At 40.6% G+C, this 25,693-nt stretch overlaps 1 protein-coding gene across 1 annotated transcript in view; it reads right to left on the minus strand.

Moving 5' to 3' along the window:
* The window catches only part of SLC6A6 (solute carrier family 6 member 6), a 168,379-nt gene that overhangs the window by 55,766 nt on the left and 86,920 nt on the right, over positions 1-25,693 (minus strand). Inside the window, exons 2-3 of the mRNA XM_053720918.1 lie at positions 24,729-24,965; positions 1,963-2,097 (exon numbers count right to left, since the gene is read on the minus strand). Of these exons, the coding sequence (XP_053576893.1) occupies positions 1,963-2,097; positions 24,729-24,957 (364 nt within the window). The 5' untranslated portion in view covers positions 24,958-24,965. The remainder of the gene's footprint in view (positions 1-1,962; positions 2,098-24,728; positions 24,966-25,693) is intronic.

Here is a 25,693-nt window from a genome sequence, read left to right on the forward strand (position 1 = left end):
GGCACATACTGGTTTATCTGAACTCAACTGTCACACACTGGTTTATCTGTGCTCAGCTGGCACACACTGGTTTATCTGTACTCGGCTGGCACACACTGGTTTATCTGTACTTGGCTAGCACACACTGGTTTACCTGTTCTCGGCTTGTACACACTGGTTTATCTGTGCTCAGTTGGCACACACTGGTTTATCTGTACTCAACTGGCACACACTGGTTTATCTGTGCTCAGTTGGCACACACTGGTTTATCTGTCCTCAGCTGGCACACACTGGTTTATCTGTACTCAGCTGGCACACACTGGTTTATCTGTACTTGGCTAGCAAACACTGGTTTACCTGTGCTCAGTTGATACACACTGGTTTATTTGCACTTGGCTGGCACACACTGGTTTATCTGTGCTCAGTTGGCACACACTGGTTTAACGGTACTTGGCTGGCACACACTGGCTTATGTGTGCTCGGCTGGCATACTGGTTGATTTGTGCTTGGCTGGCACACACTGGTTTATCTGAACTCGGCTGGCACACACTGGTTTATCTGTACTCACTTGGCACATACTGGTTTATCTGTACTCACTTTGCACATACTGGTTTATCTGAACTCAACTGTCACACACTGGTTTATCTGTGCTCAGCTGGCACACACTGGTTTATCTGTACTCGGCTGGCACACACTGGTTTATCTGTACTTGGCTAGCACACACTGGTTTACCTGTTCTCTGCTTGTACACACTGGTTTATCTGTGCTCAGTTGGCACACACTGGTTTATCTGTACTCAACTGGCACACACTGGTTTATCTGTGCTCAGTTGGCACACACTGGTTTATCTGTCCTCAGCTGGCACACACTGGTTTATCTGTACTCAGCTGGCACACACTGGTTTATCTGTACTTGGCTAGCAAACACTGGTTTACCTGTGCTCAGTTGATACACACTGGTTTATTTGCACTTGGCTGGCACACACTGGTTTATCTGTGCTCAGTTGGCACACACTGGTTTAACGGTACTTGGCTGGCACACACTGGCTTATGTGTGCTCGGCTGGCATACTGGTTGATTTGTGCTCGGCTGGCACACTGGTTTATCTGAACTCGGCTGGCACACACTGGTTTTTGTGTGCTTAGCTGGTTCATACTGGTTTATCTGTGCTCGCCTGGCACACACTGGTTTATCTCTACTCAGCTGGCACACACTGGTTTTTGTTTGCTTGGCTGGTTCATACTGGTTTATCTGTGCTCGCCTGGCACACACTGGTTTATCTCTACTCGGCTGGCACACACTGGTTTTTGTTTGCTTGGCTGGTTCATACTGGTTTATCTGTGCTCGGCTGGCAGACACTGGTTTATCGGCTGGCACACACTGGTTTATCTGTACTTGGCTGGCACACACATGTTTATCTGTGCTTGACTGGCACACACTGGTTTATCTGTACTCGGCTGCCACACACTGGTTTATCTGTACTCGGCTGGCACACACTTGTTTATCTGTACACGGCTGGCACAAACTGGTTTATTTGAGCATGAGTGGCACACACTGGTTTATCTGTTCTTGGATGGCACACACTAGTTTATCTATGCTTGGGTGGCACACACTGGTTTCTCTGTACGGATACTGTATAGTGTATTAATATGGTGCTCTGTGTATGTCACCTGTGTCACTCAGTACTGAGGTGTCAGTGTGTGACCAGCACTGTACTGATACTGTATAGTGTATTAATATGGCGCTCTGTGTATGTCACCTGTATCACTCTGCACTATGGTGTCAGTGTGTGACCAGCACTGTACTGATATCGTACTGTGTATTAATATGGTGCTATGTGTATGTCACCTGTGTCACCCAGTACTGAGGTGTCAGTTTGTGACCAGAACTTTACGGATACTATATAATGTATAATATAGTTCTCTGTTTATGTCACCTGTGTCATCCAGGTGAACAGGGATGGGGGCTGCTCAAAGTCACTTACCTGTGAAAAGAGGACAGATTTTTTCCCAACAGGTGATGCCTCCTTCTGAAGTGAACTGTCCCAAAACCACCTCTAGGAAGAAGACAGGCAGGCCCCCACCAAACAGGAAAATAAAATACGGGATAAGGAATGCACCTGGGGAGAAGACAGTGAAAACTAGAGTTTCAGACAAAAAGAGTGAAATATCAAGAACACATCATAGAAACATAGAATTTGACGGTAGATAAGAACCAAAAGTTCCATCAAGTCTCCCCATATTGCATGTTACTGTTTTCTTAGGATAGCCTTATGCATGTCCCATCAAGTCTACCCATATTACATGTTACTGTTTTCTTAGGGTAGCCTTATGCATGTACCATCAAGTCTACCCATATTACATATTACTGTTTTCTTAGGATAGCCTTATGCATGTTCCATCAACTCTACCCATATTACATGTTACTGTTTTCTTAGGATAGCCTTATGCATGTCCCATCAAGTCTACCCATATTACATGTTACCGTTCTCTTAGGATAGCCTTATGCATGTCCCATCATGTCAAACCATATTACATGTTACCATTTTCTTAGGCTAGCCTTATGCATGTCCCATCAAGTCTACCCATATTACATGTGACTGTTTTCTTAGGATAGCCTTATGCATGTTCCATCAAGTCTACCCATAGTACATGTCACCGTTTTCTTAGGATAACCTTATGCATGTCCTATCAACTCTACACATATTACATGTTACTGTTTTCTTAGGATAGCCTTACGTATGTCCCATCAAGTCTACCCATATTACACATTACTGTTTTCTTAGGATAACCTTATGCATGTCCCATCAACTCTACACATATTACATGTTACCATTTTCTTAGGATAGCCTTATGCATGTCCCATCAAGTCAACCCATATTACATGTTACCGTTTTCTTAGGATAGCCTTATGCATGTCCCATCAAGTCTACCCATATTACACATTACTGTTTTCTTAGGATAGCCTTATGCATGTCCAATCAAGTCAACCCATATTACATGTTACCGTTTTCTTAGGATAGCCTTATGCATGTCCCATCAAGTCTACCCATATTACACGTTATTGTTTTCTTAGGATAGCCTTATGCATGTCATATGAAGTCTACCCATATTACATGTTACCGTTCTCTTGGGATAGCCTTATGCATGTACCATCAAGTCTACCCATATTACATGTTACCGTTTTCTTAGGATAACCTTATGCATGTACCATCAAGTCTACCCATATTACACGTTACTGTTTTCTTAGGATAGCATGTCCCATCAAGTCTACCCATATTACACGTTACTGTTTTCTTAGGATAACCTTATGCATGTCCCATCAAGTCTACCCATATTACAAGTTACTGTTTTCTTAGGATAGCCTTATGCATGTCCCATCAACTCTACACATATTACATGTTACTGTTTTCTTAGGATAGCCTTACACATGTCCCATCAAGTCTACCCATATTACACGTTATTGTTTTCTTAGGATAGCCTTATGCATGTCACATGAAGTCTATCCATATTACATGTTACTGTTTTCTTAGGATAGCCTTATGCATGTCACATGAAGTCTACCCATATTACATGTTACTGTTGTCTTAGGATAGCCTTATGCATGTCCCATCAAGTCTACACATATTACATGTTACTGTTTTCTTAGGATAGCCTTATGCATGTCCCATCAACTCTACCCATATTACATGTTACTGTTTTCTTAGGATAGCCTTATGCATGTCCCATCAAGTCTACACATATTACATGTTACTGTTTTCTTAGGATAGCCTTATGCATGTCCCATCAAGTCTACCCATATTACATGTTACTGTTTTCTTAGGATAGCCTAATGCATGTCCCATGCATTTTTGAATTATTTTACAGCCCTTGTGTTTCCCCCCCTCTATTGGAAATGTATTCCATGAATCCAACGCCCTTTTTGAAAAAACTGCTTCCTTATACTTCACCTGAATCTGCTACCCTCTAACTTAAGATTGTGACCCGTTGTTTCCGTATTTCTTTTTTTGTGGAAAATGCTTTCAGCTTCAACTTTATTAAATTCCTTTATGTTTTTGAAAGTTTCTATCATGTCACCTCTTTTCTTTCTCTCCTTTAAACTTTACATGTTGAGATAATAAAGTCTTTCTTTGTACAGTTTACATTTAAGATCATTTACTATTTTAATATCCTCCTTTGGAAAGTTTCTATTTTATTTATATCCTCATAGACATGGTCTACAGAAATGTACATAATATTCCGAATGTGGCCTAACTAATGATCTGTAAAGTTGCATAAGAACCTTGCTATTTCTGCTACTAACAGCTCTCCCAATGCAACCACGTATTTGACTGGCCTTACTGGCTGCACTACTGCATTGTGTACCAAATTTTAAATAATCTGAAATAATAATTTCCAAGTCCTGTTCCTCTTTAGTTACAGTCCGTAATGTACAATTGAGACTATAATTGGCCTTTGGGTTTTTGGATCCTATATGCATAATTTTGCTCTTGGTTATATTAAATATTAGATCCCATTTATTTGCCCAGTCCTTCAATTTATTTTGTTATCACTACTCATTTGATCCATCGCTCCTGAAACATCAACTCTGTTACAAATGTTTGTATCATCAGCAAACAAGCAAACCTTCCTCATAAGCCCACTTCTAATATCACTCATTAACATGTTAAACAAAACAGGCCCAAGAACTGACCCTTGGGGAACACCGCTAGTAACTGACCCCCATTTCAATGTCCTCCATTAATTGAAACCCTCTGCCTTCTATCCTTAAAGGGACACTGAAACCACATTTTTTCTTTCATGATTCAGATAGAGCAGCAATTTTAAGCAAATTTCTAATTTAATCATATTATCAATTTTTCTTCGTTATCTTGGTATCTTTATTTGAAAAAGCAAGAATGTAAGTTTAAAGGGATACTGAACCCAGATTGATTCTTTCATGATTCAGACTGAGCATGCAATTATTAACAACTTTCTAATTTACTCCTATTATCAATTTTTCTTCCTTCTCTTGCTATCTTTATTTGAAAAGGAAGGCATCTAAGCTAAGGAGACAGCCAATTTTTGGTTTAGACCCTGGACAGCACTTGTTTATTGGTGGGTGAATTTATCCACCAATCAGCAAAAACAACCCAGGTTGTTCACCAAAAATGGTCCGGCTTCTAAACTTACTTTCCTGCATTTCAAATAAAGATACCAAGAGAATGAAGAAAATTTGATAATAGGAGTAAATTAGAAAGTTGCTTAAAATTGCAAGCTCTATCTGAATCACAAAAGAAAAAATGTGGGTTCAGTGTCCCTTTAAGAGCCGGCCCATTTTTGGTTCAGACCCTGGATAGCACTTGCTGATTGCCACCAATCAGCAAGCTGTACCCAGGTGCTGAACCAAAGATGGGCCGGCTCGTTAGCTTACATTCCATCTTTTTCAAATAAAGATACAAAGAGAATGAAGAAAAATTGATAATAGGAGTAAAATAGAAAGTTGCTTAAAATGGCATGCTGCATCAGAATCAGGAAAGAAAAAAATTGGGTTTAGTATCCCTTTAAGCCAGCATTCCATCCACATAATAATTTTAGCATCTACTCCAAGGAAATTTGTGAATACGTTTGCTATGTGGGACAGTCTAGATACAGCTCCTCCTTTGTCTATTAATTTAGTTTCATGGTCAAAGAAATCAATTAGATTAGTCTGACATGATCTTTCAGAAGGGAAACCATGCTGTCCTTTTTCTTCTAAGTTGTTTGTCCACTATACAGACTGATGATCACTACAGTCTAAGTTGATTCTCACCCACACAGATACTTTATATACTATATCACTGTTGTAAGTACTAAATGTAATAATAGCTTTTTTATGTGTTGGTTCTTTTAACAGTTGTGAAAGTGATTCCAGTTGCAAAGATTCCAGTATATACTTAGTTCTAGTTGATTTAGCTACTGGTATCTCCTTGTCTACATCAGCATAATTAGAGACTCAAATAGACAGGACTTTATAAGTGAGTGAATTGTTAAACACAAGTGACAAAGAGTTAGGAGCAAGAGATACCAAGAGTCAGAGTTCAACAGTAAGAAAGAAAAACAAGTCAGAGTGTGTCAGAGTGTGAGATTCTCATAATTCATTGAAAGTCAGTCAGAGTCAAGAAGGATAAAGAGTGAGAGTAAAAGGCTGAAGGATAAAAGTTAAAAGGACATAATACTTATATGCTAAATAACTTGAAAGTGATGCAGTATAACTGTAAAAAGCTGACAAAAATATCATCTGAACATGTCTATGTAAGAAAGGAATATATAATTTACCTCACAATTTCCTCAGCTCACTAGAGTAAGTGCTTTGTAAACAGTTATTTCAGTTACTGAAATCAGCATCAGCAGTGCTGAGGTCATGAACTGTTTTACTGTGATCTCATTAGATTTTATAGTAAACTTCCTTAAACTGAATAGGGAAATAACATGAGTGTGCATGAGGCATACTCCCTTGCAAGTCCCGGGACAGGCATACTGCTTAAAGTAATTTACAATGGAGTGTGAATATTTAGGACATTTTGAGGTAAAATATCTTCCTTTTTTTCATAGAGATGTTCATGTGATATTTTCTAGTCAGTTTTTACAGCTATGTGGCATCACTTTCAAGTGTTTCAACAATAAAGAGAAGCTGAGAGTCAAAGCATCAAAACTTGTCAGCTTTATAGACAGAAATAGTTATACAAAAGAGTTAGATAGCGAGTAGAAGTGAGTTAAAGACAGCGCATAACAGAGATGAAAAAAGAGTGACAAATAGACAAAATAAGAAAAACCCTAAAGAATATTTCAGTGTGTGAGGGAGGGGACACGAATAAGAGAAGCACGGAAATCCAATGAAAAGCAGCAATGTGAATAGAGAGTCAAAAAAGGAGGCTGACAAGCAGAAGAAAAGGGAAGGCTTGAGCGCAATTGAAGTTAATGCACGTCGGGTAGGGATGGGCGAATATTTCTAAAAATTCGAAATTTAAAACAAATTTTTACACATTCGTTTGTTCAAATCGAATTTTGAATGTTTTTATAACATTCTAACATTCTATTTTCGAATTTTCGTTTTTTAATTTTTCAATAAAATTCGAAAATATTTGTTAGAATAATAGAATGTTTAGCTATGTATTCATTCAATTTCGAAATGTAATATTCAAATTTGAATGTCACATTCAAATTCAAAATAGTATTTCTAGTCTACAACTGTGTTTAATAAATGTAATATTCGAATTCAAATGCTACATTTGAATGTCACATTTGAATTTGAAATAGTATTTCTAGTCTAATACTGTGTTTTAAATGTAATATTCGAATTCAAATGTGACATTCGAATTCGAATGTCACATTCGAATTCAAAATATTATTTTTAGTCTAATACGGTGTTTTTTAAATGTAATATTCGAATTTGAATGTGACATTCGAATTCGAATGTCACATTCAAATTCGAAATAGTATTTCTAGTCTACAATTGTGTTTAATAAATGTAATATTCGAATTCAAATGCTACATTTGAATGTCACATTTGAATTTGAAATAGTATTTCTAGTCTAATACTGTGTTTTAAATGTAATATTCAAATTCAAATGTGACATTCGAATTCGAATGTAACATTCAAATTCAAAATAGTATTTTTAGTCTAATACTGTGTTTTTTAAATGTAATATTCGAATTTGAATGTGACATTCGAATTCGAATGTCACATTCTAATTCGAAATAGTATTTCTAGTTTACAACTGTGTTTAATAAATGTGATATTTGATTCGAATGTGATATTCTATTCAAATGTGATATTCGATTCGAATGTGACATTCAAATTCGAAATATTATTTCTGGTCTAATACTGTGTTTTATAAATGTAATATTCAAATTCGAATGTGATATTTGATTCGAATGTGATATTCGATTTGAATGTCACATTCTAATTCGAAATAGTATTTCTAGTTTACAACTGTGTTTAATAAATGTGATATTTGATTCGAATGTGATATTCTATTCAAATGTGATATTCGATTCGAATGTGACATTCAAATTCGAAATATTATTTCTGGTCTAATACTGTGTTTTATAAATGTAATATTCAAATTTGAAAGTGACATTTGAATTTGAATGTGACATTTGAATTCGAATGTGACATTCGAATTCGAATGTGACATTCGAAAACTGTAAATAACATTCGAAAATCAAAATTTTAAGAATATTCGTTCTTATCAATATTCTATTATGTAAATCGAATTTCTACAATAACATTCGTTCTAAAATTAGAATATAAACACATTCGCCCATCCCTAACGTCGGGTTCGCACATCCTCAGATAACTGGTTAACAAAAAAGTCTCACAAAACACATCAAAATACATTACAAAGCATATTTCCACACCATCTAATAAATTTTTTTTTAAAAAAATGCACAAAAAAGTTATAAGGATTCAAAGTTATGAGGTCTCAGGTGTTAGGAAAAAAAAAACTCTGCAAAGGACTTTAACATAGAGATACATGCATATACATGTCTGTATATAATATTTTTGTTTTTGTTTATATGTGTGTAGAGATATATATTTGTATTTACAGACATATATACACATCAGACTTCCCAACCTGCAAAAACTCATTTCAGGGAGGTGGCTTTACTGGCACCCCCCCCCCCCAAAAAAAAGTGACACCTTGAGGTAGAAATGAAAAGTGCAGGCACACATTTGATTTTCTCTGGTACCGCTATTTCCGGGAGATTGTGTTTAATTTGCAGGTGTCAGGTCCAGGGAGACGGTATTTCAGTGCGGTAGACTCCCGGACTTTCCAGGAGAGTTGGGATGTCTGACACATATAAACACATAAATACATATGTACATACAAAGACACACACATGTATGTATGTGTGTGTACACATATATATATATATATATATATATATATATATATATATATATATATATATTGTGTATTGAGCTCTTTGCAGTCAAGTAGATGAAAACATCTAAAAGCATATTTATGCACTATTCATATTTAAAGGGACATAATACTCATATGCTTAATCACTTGAAACTGATGCAGCATAACTGTAAAAAGCTGACAGGAAAATATCACCTGAGCATCTCTATGTAAAAAAGGAAGATATTTTACCTCACAGCTTCCTCAGCTCAGTAGAGTAAGTTCTGTGTAAAAAGTTATACTCAGCTGCTGCCCAGCTGCAGGTAAAAAATAAATAAATGAAGAAATGAACAGCAGCCAATCAGCATCAGCAGTGCTTAGGTCATGAACTTTTTTTACTGTGATCTCATGAGATTTCACTTAACTCTCATGAGATTTCATTGTAAACTTCCTTACACTGAATAGGGAAATAAGATGAGTGTGCACAAAAGCTCGCTCCTTCCGCTGTCCCGGGACAGACATACTGATTTGTTGCTTAGAAGTCCTTTACAATGGGATGTGGCTACTGAGAAACTTTTGAGGTAAAATATCTTTGTTTTTTACATGTTAAGGTGATATTTTCTAGTCAGCTTTTTACAGCTATACTGCATCACTTTCAAGTGTTTAAACATTTGGGTATTATGGCCCTTTAATAAATTGTTATACTATGTATATGCTGTAAATATTTCACATTCCAATGTTCTGCACATAGGGGACTATTTTCCAATAGTATATTTTCCAAGTATTTATAGATATTCCTATATATATGTATTTCTATACCTAGATATATATTGTACCAAAATACCATCCAATATATGTAGAAATATTTATTTGTGAATAAATAGAACATATTCTTCTAGGTTAAGAACATTGGAATATGAAATATTCATATTTTCATGTCAGGTTAGCACACTTGAGAATATGCAATCAGGTTTGAGCTTGAGTATGGTGTTAGCACCCTGCGTAGCGGTTGCTGATTGGTGGCTACATTTAGCCACCAATGAGCAAGCACTAACCAAGTGCTGAACCAAAAATGGGCCGACTCATAAGCTTACATTCCTGTTTTTTAAATTTAAGATTCCAAGAGAAAGAAGAGAAATTGATAATAGGAGTAAACTAGAAAGTTGCTTAAAATTGCATGCTCTATCTGAATCATGAAATAAAAAATGTGGGTTTCATATTCTTTGAAATATGAAAATTGAATAAATAAATAATTATTTTTTATGTTTTAGGCTATTTAAGTGGAAAGGACTCCAAAGTATTTGTGTGTATGTGTATATAAATATATATAGAAATCTTTAGGTTAATAAGCACTCTCACCAAACTGGTCAGGTAGGCACCAGGGTGAAAAAATAGGAATAATAGACTAGCAAGAAATAAGCACTCTCTGGTTTTGTAAAACAAATAGTATATTTAACTAGCGTGACGTTTCCAGGTATACACACATTATATAAGTGAATATATATCTATATATACAGTATATATAAATATTGTCCTAGGTGTAGCTGGTATTGTTGTGGGTCCGGAGGATACCTCAGGAAAAGGGAAAAAATATATATAGTGAAGTCCTGTAAACAATTGACAGGTAAGAGCAAGTGGAAGAGGGTACTCACATACTCTAGAGCTTCAAAATCAAGATTAAGATATACAGGCACAGGGAGACTCCGAATAGAGACAAGGATTAAAACGCCTAATGGAGCCGTGGACAAGGATTCAAACTCCGGGTTTAGGGTCCAAGGAAAGGGGAGACATTCACGTGGTCCTGGGCTTGATCTTTTGGCGCCAAATGTAACTGACTTCCCCCAGTTTTGCTTTTAAACATTACTAAGTATCTGCTGGCGAGATCCAGGTTTTCTGTGTATTGTGTGTGTGTGTGTATGTATATATATATGTGTATATATGTAACTGACTTTCTGAGCATTACTGAGTATCTGCTGGCGAGTGCCAGGTTTTCTGTGTGGTGTGTGTGTATGTATGTATATATATATATATATATATATATATATATATATATATATATTTATATATATATTATATGTATATATATATATATATATATATATATATATATATATATATATATATATATATATATATATGCATACAAAGAGAGAAGCGCTCTACCAGGAACGAACAACAGCTCAGTGGCTTGTTCTATGGCGATTTACCACCCGGAGGCAGCCTCTTTTAGACCAGTGTGCTTTTCACAGAAGAAAACTTTCCTGAAGTATATCAGTCTGATCCCGCCAAGTAAGGTCAGTCTAGCCCCGAAATACCAGGCAATTCTCCTCTGAACAAGGAACATGACAACCCCAGACGATCGTTTCGGCCTCCTATGGGCCTCGTCAGTGAGGTGCAGCCACATTCCTCTAAGCACACTGGGCAAGGAGTCCACGTCTGGTTTCCCCCATCACCCATAGGGAGACTTCCCCAGGGTTATAATAATTTGCATACAAAGAGAGAAGCGCTCTACCAGGAACGAACAACAGCTCAGTGGCTTGTTCTATGGCGATTTACCACCCGGAGGCAGCCTCTTATAGACCAGTGTGCTTTTCACAGAAGAAAACTTTCCTGAAGTATATCAGTCTGATCCCGCCAAGTAAGGTCAGTCCAGCCCCGAAATACCAGGCAATTCTCCTCTGAACAAGGAACATGACAACCCCAGACGATCGTTTCGGCCTCCTATGGGCCTCGTCAGTGAGGTGCAGCCACATTCCTCTAAGCACACTGGGCAAGGAGTCCACGTCTGGTTTCCCCCATCACCCATAGGGAGACTTCCCCAGGGTTATAATAATTTGCATACAAAGAGAGAAGCGCTCTACCAGGAACGAACAACAGCTCAGTGGCTTGTTCTATGGCGATTTACCACCCGGAGGCAGCCTCTTTTAGACCAGTGTGCTTTTCACAGAAGAAAACTTTCCTGAAGTATATCAGTCTGATCCCGCCAAGTAAGGTCAGTCCAGCCCCGAAATACCAGGCAATTCTCCTCTGAACAAGGAACATGACAACCCCAGACGATCGTTTTGGCCTCCTATGGGCCTCGTCAGTGAGGTGCAGCCACATTCCTCTAAGCACACTGGGCAAGGAGTCCACGTCTGGTTTCCCCCATCACCCATAGGGAGACTTCCCCAGGGTTATAATAATTTGCATACAAAGAGAGAAGCGCTCTACCAGGAACGAACAACAGCTCAGTGGCTTGTTCTATGGCGATTTACCACCCGGAGGCAGCCTCTTTTAGACCAGTGTGCTTTTCACAGAAGAAAACTTTCCTGAAGTATATCAGTCTGATCCCGCCAAGTAAGGTCAGTCCAGCCCCGAAATACCAGGCAATTCTCCTCTGAACAAGGAACATGACAACCCCAGACGATCGTTTCGGCCTCCTATGGGCCTCGTCAGTGAGGTGCAGCCACATTCCTCTAAGCACACTGGGCAAGGAGTCCACGTCTGGTTTCCCCCATCACCCATAGGGAGACTTCCCCAGGGTTATAATAATTTGCATACAAAGAGAGAAGCGCTCTACCAGGAACGAACAACAGCTCAGTGGCTTGTTCTATGGCGATTTACCACCCGGAGGCAGCCTCTTTTAGACCAGTGTGCTTTTCACAGAAGAAAACTTTCCTGAAGTATATCAGTCTGATCCCGCCAAGTAAGGTCAGTCCAGCCCCGAAATACCAGGCAATTCTCCTCTGAACAAGGAACATGACAACCCCAGACGATCGTTTCGGCCTCTCTTTGTATGCAAATTATTATGACCCTGGGGAAGTCTCCCTATGGGTGATGGGGGAAACCAGACGTGGACTCCTTGCCCAGTGTGCTTAGAGGAATGTGGCTGCACCTCACTGACGAGGCCCATAGGAGGCCGAAACGATCGTCTGGGGTTGTCATGTTCCTTGTTCAGAGGAGAATTGCCTGGTATTTCGGGGCTGGACTGACCTTACTTGGCGGGATCAGACTGATATACTTCAGGAAAGTTTTCCTTCTGTGAAAAGCACACTGGTCTAAAAGAGGCTGCCTCCGGGTGGTAAATCGCCATAGAACAAGCCATTGAGCTGTTGTTCGTTCCTGGTATAGCGCTTCTCTCTTTGTATGCAAATTATTATGACCCTGGGGAAGTCTCCCTATGGGTGATGGGGGAAACCAGACATGGACTCCTTGCCCAGTGTGCTTAGAGGAATGTGGCTGCACCTCACTGACGAGGCCCATAGGAGGCCGAAACGATCGTCTGGGGTTGTCATGTTCCTTGTTCAGAGGAGAATTGCCTGGTATTTCGGGGCTGGACTGACCTTACTTGGCGGGATCAGACTGATATACTTCAGGAAAGTTTTCTTCTGTGAAAAGCACACTGGTCTAAAAGAGGCTGCCTCCGGGTGGTAAATCGCCATAGAACAAGCCACTGAGCTGTTGTTCGTTCCTGGTAGAGCGCTTCTCTCTTTGTATGCAAATTATTATGACCCTGGGGAAGTCTCCCTATGGGTGATGGGGGAAACCAGACGTGGACTCCTTGCCCAGTGTGCTTAGAGGAATGTGGCTGCACCTCACTGACGAGGCCCATAGGAGGCCGAAACGATCGTCTGGGGTTGTAATGTTCCTTGTTCAGAGGAGAATTGCCTGGTATTTCGGGGCTGGACTGACCTTACTTGGCGGGATCAGACTGATATACTTCAGGAAAGTTTTCTTCTGTGAAAAGCACACTGGTCTAAAAGAGGCTGCCTCCGGGTGGTAAATCGCCATAGAACAAGCCACTGAGCTGTTGTTCGTTCCTGGTAGAGCGCTTCTCTCTTTGTATGCAAATTATTATGACCCTGGGGAAGTCTCCCTATGGGTGATGGGGGAAACCAGACGTGGACTCCTTGCCCAGTGTGCTTAGAGGAATGTGGCTGCACCTCACTGACGAGGCCCATAGGAGGCCGAAACGATCGTCTGGGGTTGTCATGTTCCTTGTTCAGAGGAGAATTGCCTGGTATTTCGGGGCTGGACTGACCTTACTTGGCGGGATCAGACTGATATACTTCAGGAAAGTTTTCTTCTGTGAAAAGCACACTGGTCTAAAAGAGGCTGCCTCCGGGTGGTAAATCGCCATAGAACAAGCCACTGAGCTGTTGTTCGTTCCTGGTAGAGCGCTTCTCTCTTTGTATGCAAATTATTATGACCCTGGGAAAGTCTCCCTATGGGTGATGGGGGAAACCAGACGTGGACTCCTTGCCCAGTGTGCTTAGAGGAATATGGCTGCACCTCACTGACGAGGCCCATAGGAGGCCGAAACGATCGTCTGGGGTTGTCATGTTCCTTGTTCAGAGGAGAATTGCCTGGTATTTCGGGGCTGGACTGACCTTACTTGGCGGGATCAGACTGATATACTTCAGGAAAGTTTTCTTCTGTGAAAAGCACACTGGTCTAAAAGAGGCTGCCTCCGGGTGGTAAATCGCCATAGAACAAGCCACTGAGCTGTTGTTCGTTCCTGGTAGAGCGCTTCTCTCTTTGTATGCAAATTATTATGACCCTGGGGAAGTCTCCCTATGGGTGATGGGGGAAACCAGACGTGGACTCCTTGCCCAGTGTGCTTAGAGGAATGTGGCTGCACCTCACTGACGAGGCCCATAGGAGGCCGAAACGATCGTCTGGGGTTGTCATGTTCCTTGTTCAGAGGAGAATTGCCTGGTATTTCGGGGCTGGACTGACCTTACTTGGCGGGATCAGACTGATATACTTCAGGAAAGTTTTCTTCTGTGAAAAGCACACTGGTCTAAAAGAGGCTGCCTCCGGGTGGTAAATCGCCATAGAACAAGCCACTGAGCTGTTGTTCGTTCCTGGTAGAGCGCTTCTCTCTTTGTATGCAAATTATTATGACCCTGGGGAAGTCTCCCTATGGGTGATGGGGGAAACCAGACGTGGACTCCTTGCCCAGTGTGCTTAGAGGAATGTGGCTGCACCTCACTGACGAGGCCCATAGGAGGCCGAAACGATCGTCTGGGGTTGTCATGTTCCTTGTTCAGAGGAGAATTGCCTGGTATTTCGGGGCTGGACTGACCTTACTTGGCGGGATCAGACTGATATACTTCAGGAAAGTCTTCTTCTGTGAAAAGCACACTGGTCTAAAAGAGGCTGCCTCCGGGTGGTAAATCGCCATAGAACAAGCCACTGAGCTGTTGTTCGTTCCTGGTAGAGCGCTTCTCTCTTTGTATGCAAATTATTATGACCCTGGGGAAGTCTCCCTATGGGTGATGGGGGAAACCAGACGTGGACTCCTTGCCCAGTGTGCTTAGAGGAATGTGGCTGCACTTCACTGACGAGGCCCATAGGAGGCCGAAACGATCGTCTGGGGTTGTAATGTTCCTTGTTCAGAGGAGAATTGCCTGGTATTTCGGGGCTGGACTGACCTTACTTGGCGGGATCAGACTGATATACTTCAGGAAAGTTTTCTTCTGTGAAAAGCACACTGGTCTAAAAGAGGCTGCCTCCGGGTGGTAAATCGCCATAGAACAAGCCACTGAGCTGTTGTTCGTTCCTGGTAGAGCGCTTCTCTCTTTGTATGCAAATTATTATGACCCTGGGGAAGTCTCCCTATGGGTGATGGGGGAAACCAGACGTGGACTCCTTGCCCAGTGTGCTTAGAGGAATGTGGCTGCACTTCACTGACGAGGCCCATAGGAGGCCGAAACGATCGTCTGGGGTTGTAATGTTCCTTGTTCAGAGGAGAATTGCCTGGTATTTCGGGGCTGGACTGACCTTACTTGGCGGGATCAGACTGATATACTTCAGGAAAGTTTTATTCTGTGAAAAGCACACTGGTCTAAAAGAGGCTGCCTCCGGGTGGTAAATCGCCATAGAACAAGCCACTGAGCTGTTGTTCGTTCCTGGTAGAGCGCTTCTCTCTTTGTATGCAAATTATTATGACCCTGGGGAAGTCTCCCTATGGGTGATGGGGGAAACCAGACGTGGACTCCTTGCCCAGTGTGCTTAGAGGAATGTGGCTGCACCTCACTGACGAGGCCCATAGGAGGCCGAAACGATCGTCTGGGGTTGTCATGTTCCTTGTTCAGATGAGAATTGCCTGGTATTTCGGGGCTGGACTGACCTTACTTGGCGGGATCAGACTGATATACTTCAGGAAAGTTTTCTTCTGTGAAAAGCACACTGGTCTAAAAGAGGCTGCCTCCGGGTGGTAAATCGCCATAGAACAAGCCACTGAGCTGTTGTTCGTTCCTGGTAGAGCGCTTCTCTCTTTGTATGCAAATTATTATGACCCTGGGGAAGTCTCCCTATGGGTGATGGGGGAAACCAGACGTGGACTCCTTGCCCAGTGTGCTTAGAGGAATGTGGCTGCACCTCACTGACGAGGCCCATAGGAGGCCGAAACGATCGTCTGGGGTTGTCATGTTCCTTGTTCAGAGGAGAATTGCCTGGTATTTCGGGGCTGGACTGACCTTACTTGGCGGGATCAGACTGATATACTTCAGGAAAGTTTTCTTCTGTGAAAAGCACACTGGTCTAAAAGAGGCTGCCTCCGGGTGGTAAATCGCCATAGAACAAGCCACTGAGCTGTTGTTCGTTCCTGGTAGAGCGCTTCTCTCTTTGTATGCAAATTATTATGACCCTGGGGAAGTCTCCCTATGGGTGATGGGGGAAACCAGACGTGGACTCCTTGCCCAGTGTGCTTAGAGGAATGTGGCTGCACCTCACTGACGAGGCCCATAGGAGGCCGAAACGATCGTCTGGGGTTGTCATGTTCCTTGTTCAGAGGAGAATTGCCTGGTATTTCGGGGCTGGACTGACCTTACTTGGCGGGATCAGACTGATATACTTCAGGAAAGTTTTCTTCTGTGAAAAGCACACTGGTCTAAAAGAGGCTGCCTCCGGGTGGTAAATCGCCATAGAACAAGCCACTGAGCTGTTGTTCGTTCCTGGTAGAGCGCTTCTCTCTTTGTATGCAAATATATATGTATATAAATGTGTGTGTGTGTATGTGTGTATATATATATATATATATATATATATATATTTCCTGTACAAATGACAGCACTCTCAGGTCTTTTTTCAAAATGAGATCAACAAAATTCTCTTTTTTAATGGAACGTTTTCGAGGAGCTTGTCCCCATCATCAGCATAACATTCAAGTGTAACAAAACATATATTTATACAAACAAACCAATTAATCAAATCTTAACAACCTGTGTCTCCCTTGGTGTCCCAGAAAACCGCCAACCACTCGTGTTTGGAACGCACTATGCGTTCCAGTGCTTTGTAACCGGATTGGTTTCTGGATTGTCACCAGTAGAGAGATGGGGGTATCACTGTGTATAAAAAATTATAATACCGTCCATACCACACAGGTTATACCCTCCAGAGGTCGTCTGCCTGGGTGCTATGATGCCTTAAATATTTCCTGTACAAATGACAGCACTCTCAGGTCTTTTTTCAAAATGAGATCAACAAAATTCTCTTTTTTAATGGAACGTTTTCGAGGAGCTTGTCCCCATCATCAGCATAACATTCAAGTGTAACAAAACATATATTTATACAAACAAACCAATTAATCAAATCTTAACAACCTGTGTCTCCCTTGGTGTCCCAGAAAACCGCCAACCACTCGTGTTTGGAACGCACTATGCGTTCCAGTGCTTTGTAACCGGAAATACCTCGTGTCATGTGACTTCCGGTTTCGTATATTCACAATATACCTTATCCGTGCAACATTTACATATTTCAAACTCATACTCTTGAATACTTTTGCTTACTATATGCCTATTGTTTAATGCTTTTATAATAAAAGCATTAAATAAGAGGACATGCTACATCTAAATGTACAAAATAATAGGATAACAGAACAGAAATTAAGGAAACTATATGTCAGAAATGTATGTGTAAAAAATGTAAGGTGCCTATAGGCACTATTAGATCAATAGCCTCTAAGCAGACACCTTCTAAGACACAAGGGTCTAAGAAAAGAGGGGCTGAGTAACGCAATACGTTCACCTAGGGGAAGAGCAAATACACATGCATATTAGATTACAGTGGGGCAACCAATAGACCTCTAAGTCTAAGTGTAATAAAGGAACTAATGGGAATATGGCTATATAAAGATTGCAAGACACATAGAGAACGCATAGCCAGCACTACTGGGTAACCATGGTAACCGAGATAAACACAAAGGGCACAGTCAACACAAGTTATTGCAAATACACACATAAATGTTAATACCCACACAATAACACGGACACATCATATAGACTACACAGAGAAAGTGGAATGCAAAAATATAAAGTTTGCATAAATCAGCACACTAATGTGAGAGTGATTAGACTACGCTGCAGAGGTGATAAGTCAGTGTATCACAAGATCACAAGCAAAATAAGGCAATATAATGTCTATGTGAGTACAATAGGCATATAGTAAGCAAAAGTATTCAAGAGTATGAGTTTGAAATATGTAAATGTTGCACGGATAAGGTATATTGTGAATATACGAAACCGGAAGTCACATGACACGAGGTATTTCCGGTTACAAAGCACTGGAACGCATAGTGCGTTCCAAACACGAGTGGTTGGCGGTTTTCTGGGACACCAAGGGAGACACAGGTTGTTAAGATTTGATTAATTGGTTTGTTTGTATAAATATATGTTTTGTTACACTTGAATGTTATGCTGATGATGGGGACAAGCTCCTCGAAAACGTTCCATTAAAAAAGAGAATTTTGTTGATCTCATTTTGAAAAAAGACCTGAGAGTGCTGTCATTTGTACAGGAAATATTTAAGGCATCATAGCACCCAGGCAGACGACCTCTGGAGGGTATAACCTGTGTGGTATGGACGGTATTATAATTTTTTATACACAGTGATACCCCCATCTCTCTACTGGTGACAATCCAGAAAAAAACCATCTTGATTATTATTATTATTTTGTATGCTACCTCTGACTGAACATCACCTCTTAGTATACTGGACATTTACCACGATTAAAAGTGAATTGTAGAGCCATTTGAGCCAGGAAGATCATTTACATTGCATGAACAATATAACTAAAATGGAACCTGTCTTTAATAACAGCATTACCACCACCAGGAAATACAGCAGTGCAACTGGAAGAAACCCCAGGAGAACATGCCCTGGTGGCACAAATAGGCACGGTGACCTATACACAGGATGATGCAGCGAGGATACTATTCGCCCCAATCAACAGAAGTACTGGTGAGACCCCTATAAATTTATACCACAACTTATTAAAACTCAAAAAACGTGAAATAGACCTAATGTTACATGGTAGCTATCTATCTGAATACTACAGACTTAGCCACATACCTAGGGGATTTAGGGTTAAAAACATCCCCACAATAGGACGTGATAACCCAGAGTTCAGAAGGAAATGGTGCCACATCTTAAATAAGTGCTCCCTAGATTTAGTACTCCTAGTAATTGAAGAGGTTACAAATATACTAGGAAGGGTGAAGATAGAAATATCAACATTTGAGGAAGCACATAACACCACACTTACATTGGACCAACAAGAAAATTGGCTACTCAAACTAAACCAGCAGATAGAAAAATATAAAACAGATTTAACAGTTTTCAAAAATAGAAAACTTGACTCTGTTAATGCAGATTATACTCATGGTAGGGTATATAAATGGCTAACTAACTCTACAGAAGGTAGAAATAGAAGAACCTACAGACCCAGACGAGTGCAATTTGCAACAATAGATACAAGTGGTGCTGAATCGTCCGAAACGGACACTAACACCTCACACACGACCTCTATGTCACCAGGTACATATACACCACAAACAACACGAGGTGACACATATATACATAGGGGACACTCCACCCCAGAACGTCATTTTTTAGGGGTAACCACTAGGTCACGGGGAGGAGGAGGAGACAGAGGCCACACATCAGGAGGGCGGGGAGGAAGATACAGGCCAGCACGCCGCAACAGAATGAGGACATAGTAGTCAATCTTAGTGAACACATACTAACTATAGCATAAAGACAAGTCCTCAACAAAGGCCTAACATTCATACCAAGCCATAGCACTCCAGAATTAGAACTTAAAATGGATATGTACAAACATAATAGAGTGCTAAAAATTAAGGAATTCTTCCAAGACACCCCCACACAGGAGACAGGAATGTCTTTATTGGATAAATGCAAAAAGGCAAGTACATTTGAACCACATAGTAATAGCGCGTCAACTAAGACGTACATAAGACTCACCACGCAGGACTTTGAAACAATAAGAGTTAACAAAAAATGGGCACATAACTTAACACAAGAAGAAAGGCAAGCCATCAAAACTTTGCAGGATGATCACTCATTGGTCATTCGCCCCGCAGACAAAGGCGGGGCCATTGACCTTTTGAACTATTCAGACTATAGAGAGGACATCCTGCAACAGTTAAGTGATGCCGAAACATATACCACACTAACAAGAGACCCTACGGGCAAATTCAAGCAGGAACTTGACCAAGTCTTAACACTTGGAGTCCAGCAGGGATATCTCAATGAAAACTTATATGAATTCTGTACTACAAAATACCCAAAAGTGCCAATTCTGTACACTACGCCCAAAATCCATAAAACTATGGACAGACCACCAGGGCGACCGATTGTGTCGGCGGTACAATCCATGACACAACCGGTAGCACAGTTACTCGACATATTACTGCAACCCACAGTAAAGAAAACAATGTCCTATATCGCTGATACAAATGACCTCATACGTAAACTGGGGGATGTTGCTGTGGAGACTGGGGACATCCTGGTAACCCTGGATGTCAACAGTCTCTACACCATCATCCCTCATGACAAAGGGCTTACAGCAGTCAGGAACCATCTCATTGAAGATAGAGAATATGAGGGACCCCCAATTGAGTACTTCATGACACTTATGCAATTTTGTCTCACACACAATTATTTTCGATTTGAAACTCAATACTACTTGCAGACATCTGGCACGGCGATGGGGTCAAATATGGCCCCATCGTATGCCAACATATACATGTCTGAGTTTGAAAAGACATATCTGTGGAACAAAGATAGAACATCTATAATTTTCTATGTAAGATATATAGATGATGTCTTTTTAATCTGGAGGGGAGGACAAGACACACTATTTCAATGGTTCCAATACATTAACAACACAAACACACCGGTGAGATTTAAAATAACACACAGTGCAACAGAAGTACATTTCCTGGACCTTAATGTATACATACAAAATGGTACATTAGGCACTACACTGTATTATAAGCCCACCGATAGGAACTCCTTATTATGTGCCACTAGTTGTCACCCACCAGCGTTACTCAAAGGAATTATAAAATCACAACTGATGCGAGTAATACGTAACAACACAGACAAAGCTACAGGGGTCTCCCAACTTCAGTATATGAGGGACAAATTTATACAGCGAGGGTATAAAAAGAATATGGTAGACACAATTGTACAGGAACTACTACCGTATACACAGACAACTCTTATGAACAAAGAAAAAAACAAAGATACAACCAACAGGCTTATAATGGCAACTACATTTTCACCAAATACCAGTGATGCTGGCAAGATCCTAAGGAAACACTGGCCCGTGATACAATCGGACCCAAAACTAAGATTTGCTCATAATCTCACACAAACCTAAGGGACCTGCTGGTTAAAACAGACTCCAAAAAATGTTATCTAAAGAAAGAAAAGGTTAACATCAAAGGTTCATATAAGTGCCTGGGCTGCACAACGTGCAATGGCCTAATAGCCACTAAGACCTTCCACCATCCGCATACTAACAAGGTGTATCACATCAAACACTCTCTGTCGTGCAATACAACACATGTAATCTACCTACTCTACTGCCCATGTGCCAAATTCTATATTGGTAAGACCAGTGGGACATTACGTGAAAGAATGGCTAACCACAGGCGGGCGATAAGGGTGGCACTAGATACAGGCAATTCAGACCAACCTGTAGCCAGACAGTGCACTCAAAAACAACATCAATTCTCCAGCATCAGATACATCTTAATTGACCACATCCCCCAGCTTGACAGAGGAGGTGATCGTAATAAAGCCCTTCTCAGACGAGAAGCAGAATGGATGTATAGACTGGGCACAATACACCCAGGGGGGCTCAACTCAGCACCAGATTTTAAGGCACTTGTGTAGGTAGGAGACACATACAAAGGTACGATGGCCAGATACTGTGCACCGGATCAAGGTAGGACTGAGACACAGACCCCAAGGGGGGTAGTGCCCTAGTCATATACCTCAGATCAGAGCAAGGGGAGACATGACAGTGCCTCCCACTACTCCTGGAGTAAGACATAGTATTGGCAGGTTACCAGTAAAACAACAACTCCCATAACCTTGATACACAGTAGCCTATTACAACAAAAGATAAGCATGGAAAGGATGAACAACATCTAAAGACACAGCAGGACGGAAATAGACTGCTAATTGGAAGTGAAATGGCTATGTATACAGATCCAGTGCATAGAAGTCTAGGAGACAGTTGAACCACAGTGGGGACACTTGAAAATCCTGTATATAAAGAGACAATCTTAGAAAAATAAACAACAAACAACAAATTAGAGAAAAAATAATAAAAGCATTAAATAAGAGGACATGCTACATCTAAATGTACAAAATAATAGGATAACAGAACAGAAATTAAGGAAACTATATGTCAGAAATGTATGTGTAAAAAATGTAAGGTGCCTATAGGCACTATTAGATCAATAGCCTCTAAGCAGACACCTTCTAAGACACAAGGGTCTAAGAAAAGAGGGGCTGAGTAACGCAATACGTTCACCTAGGGGAAGAGCAAATACACATGCATATTAGATTACAGTGGGGCAACCAATAGACCTCTAAGTCTAAGTGTAATAAAGGAACTAATGGGAATATGGCTATATAAAGATTGCAAGACACATAGAGAACGCATAGCCAGCACTACTGGGTAACCAAGGTAACCGAGATAAACACAAAGGGCACAGTCAACACAAGTTATTGCAAATACACACATAAATGTTAATACCCACACAATAACACGGACACATCATATAGACTACACAGAGAAAGTGGAATGCAAAAATATAAAGTTTGCATAAATCAGCACACTAATGTGAGAGTGATTAGACTACGCTGCAGAGGTGATAAGTCAGTGTATCACAAGATCACAAGCAAAATAAGGCAATATAATGTCTATGTGAGTACAATAGGCATATAGTAAGCAAAAGTATTCAAGAGTATCAGTTTGAAATATGTAAATGTTGCACGGATAAGGTATATTGTGAATATACGAAACCGGAAGTCACATGACACGAGGTATTTCCGGTTACAAAGCACTGGAACGCATAGTGCGTTCCAAACACGAGTGGTTGGCGGTTTTCTGGGACACCAAGGGAGACACAGGTTGTTAAGATTTGATTAATTGGTTTGTTTGTATAAATATATGTTTTGTTACACATGAATGTAATGCTGATGATGGGGACAAGCTCCTCGAAAACGTTCCATTAAAAAAGAGAATTTTGTTGATCTCATTTTGAAAAAAGACCTGAGAGTGCTGTCATTTGTACAGGAAATATTTAAGGCATCATAGCACCCAGGCAGACGACCTCTGGAGGGTATAACCTGTGTGGTATGGACGGTATTATATATATATATATATATATATATATATATATATATATATATATATATATATATATATATATATATATAAAATGTACAATACAGAAGATTGAGGTGCTTTAAAATAAAAGTCACCTATTAAAGACTGGGAATTCAGCACTCTTTTAAATTAAATAGTCAACACGTGTTGACTATTTCATTTAAAAGAGTGCTGAATTCCCAATCTTTAATAGGTGACTTTTATTTTAAAGCATCTCAATCTTCTTTATTGTACATTATAATTATTTAATGGGTCTGCACCATATATACTGTTATTTTTTAAAAAAAGTTGATACTCTTTAATGAAGATCTACCTTTTTCAACACAACGAATGTAATTAGCAGATTTTCCATCCGCATTTTTTAAAAACATATATATATACACACACAATATAGCCCTTTCCATTACCACACCTTGCCAGATACCATATGCCTTTAAACCCTTATAAAAACTTTTTTTTATTAATATTTATATGAATAATGTTATCATTTAGTGTATATATGAGACATTTTTGGGCCACTATGATAGGATATGAGACATTGTTGGGTCACTAGGGTTGGATATGAGACATTGCTGGGTCACTAGGGTTAGATATGTGACATTATTGGGTTACTAGGGTTGGATACAAGACATTTATTGGTCACTAGGGCTGGACATGAGACATGCTTGGGTCACTAGGGTTGGATATGAGACATTGTTGTGTCAATAGGGTAGGATATGAGACATTGTTGGGTCACTAGGGTTTGATATTACAAATTGTTGGGTCACTAGGGTAGGATATGAGACATTTTTGGACCATTAGGGTAGGATATGAGACATTGTTGGCTCACTAGGGTTGGATATGAGACATAGCTGGGTCACTAGGGCTGGATATAAGACATTTTTGGGACACTAGAGTTGGACATGAGACATTATTGGGTCACATGGGTTGAATATGAGACATTACTTGGTTATTAGGGTTGGATACGAGACATTCTTAGGTCACTAGGGCTGGACATGAGGCATGCTTGGGTCAATAGTGCTGGATATGAGAAACTACAGTTTTATCAGGGCTATGTGAAGATTGTTTCTATACTACTGGCATATTTGGCTTCTCAACTAATAAAACTATCTTTAAGTTATACATTGGGCTCAAAGGGTTGTGGCAGGGGCACAGATTACGTATCTTTTTATTTACAGATGCTGACCTCCACCATTTTTGTAGCAGAGGTACGGGAACCTCCATACATTCCCAAGACCAATAAATCCTCCAGCAACTGAGAGCACAAAGTCAAGCTTACTGGCCCACTTCTCACGTTGAGGAGGTTTCCCATCAGCTTCATCCTCTGGCCGAGTTCCTGGGCTTTTCCCAGGAGATGGTTTTAGGATGTCTTTGTGAAAGTCCTTTAGATATTGCAGCTTTTCCTTGCTGGACATGGTGATACCTGCAGGAGATGAAGGGAAAAAAATCATTGAGTCACATGGGGTTGGAACTTGGAATACATGAGAATTTACTATGGTAGATTCACCAATGGTTATCTATGCCTCTACAGTTCTCTAACTTCTATGGAACTGATTCACTAAAGCTGACATTAATCTTTAATATTTAGTAAATAGACCCAATCGATAACACAGAAAGAAGAGAGAAGTAAGTACATATGTATGTGTGAGTGAGATTATATGTACATTTATAAGTGCCTATGTGTGAGTGAGATTATATGTGTAAGTGTGTATGAGTGAGATTATATGTACATGTGAAAGCATGTGTATGTGTGTGAGTGAGACTATGGCCAATATTTATAAAGGTCTGTCGGACCTTATTCAACAGTGCGGATCAGGTCCGACAGACCTCGCTGAATACGGCGAGCAATACGTTTGCCGTATTCAGCATTGCACCAGCAGCTCACAAGAGCTGCTGGTGCAACGCCGCCCCCTGCAGACTCGCGGCCAAACCGCCGCCAGCAGGGCGGTGTCAATCAACCCGATCGTACTCGATCGGGTTGATTTCCGGCGATGTCTGTCCGCCTGCTCAGAGCAGGCGGACAGGTTATGGAGCAGTGGTCTTTGTGACCGCTGCTTCATAACTGCTGTTTCTGGCGATCCTGCAGGCTCGCCATAAACACGGGGCATCAAGCTCCATTCGGAGCTTGATAAATATGCCCCTATATGTACA

Source organism: Bombina bombina, chromosome 7, assembly GCF_027579735.1.
Source record: "Bombina bombina isolate aBomBom1 chromosome 7, aBomBom1.pri, whole genome shotgun sequence".
Taxonomy (NCBI): domain Eukaryota; kingdom Metazoa; phylum Chordata; class Amphibia; order Anura; family Bombinatoridae; genus Bombina; species Bombina bombina.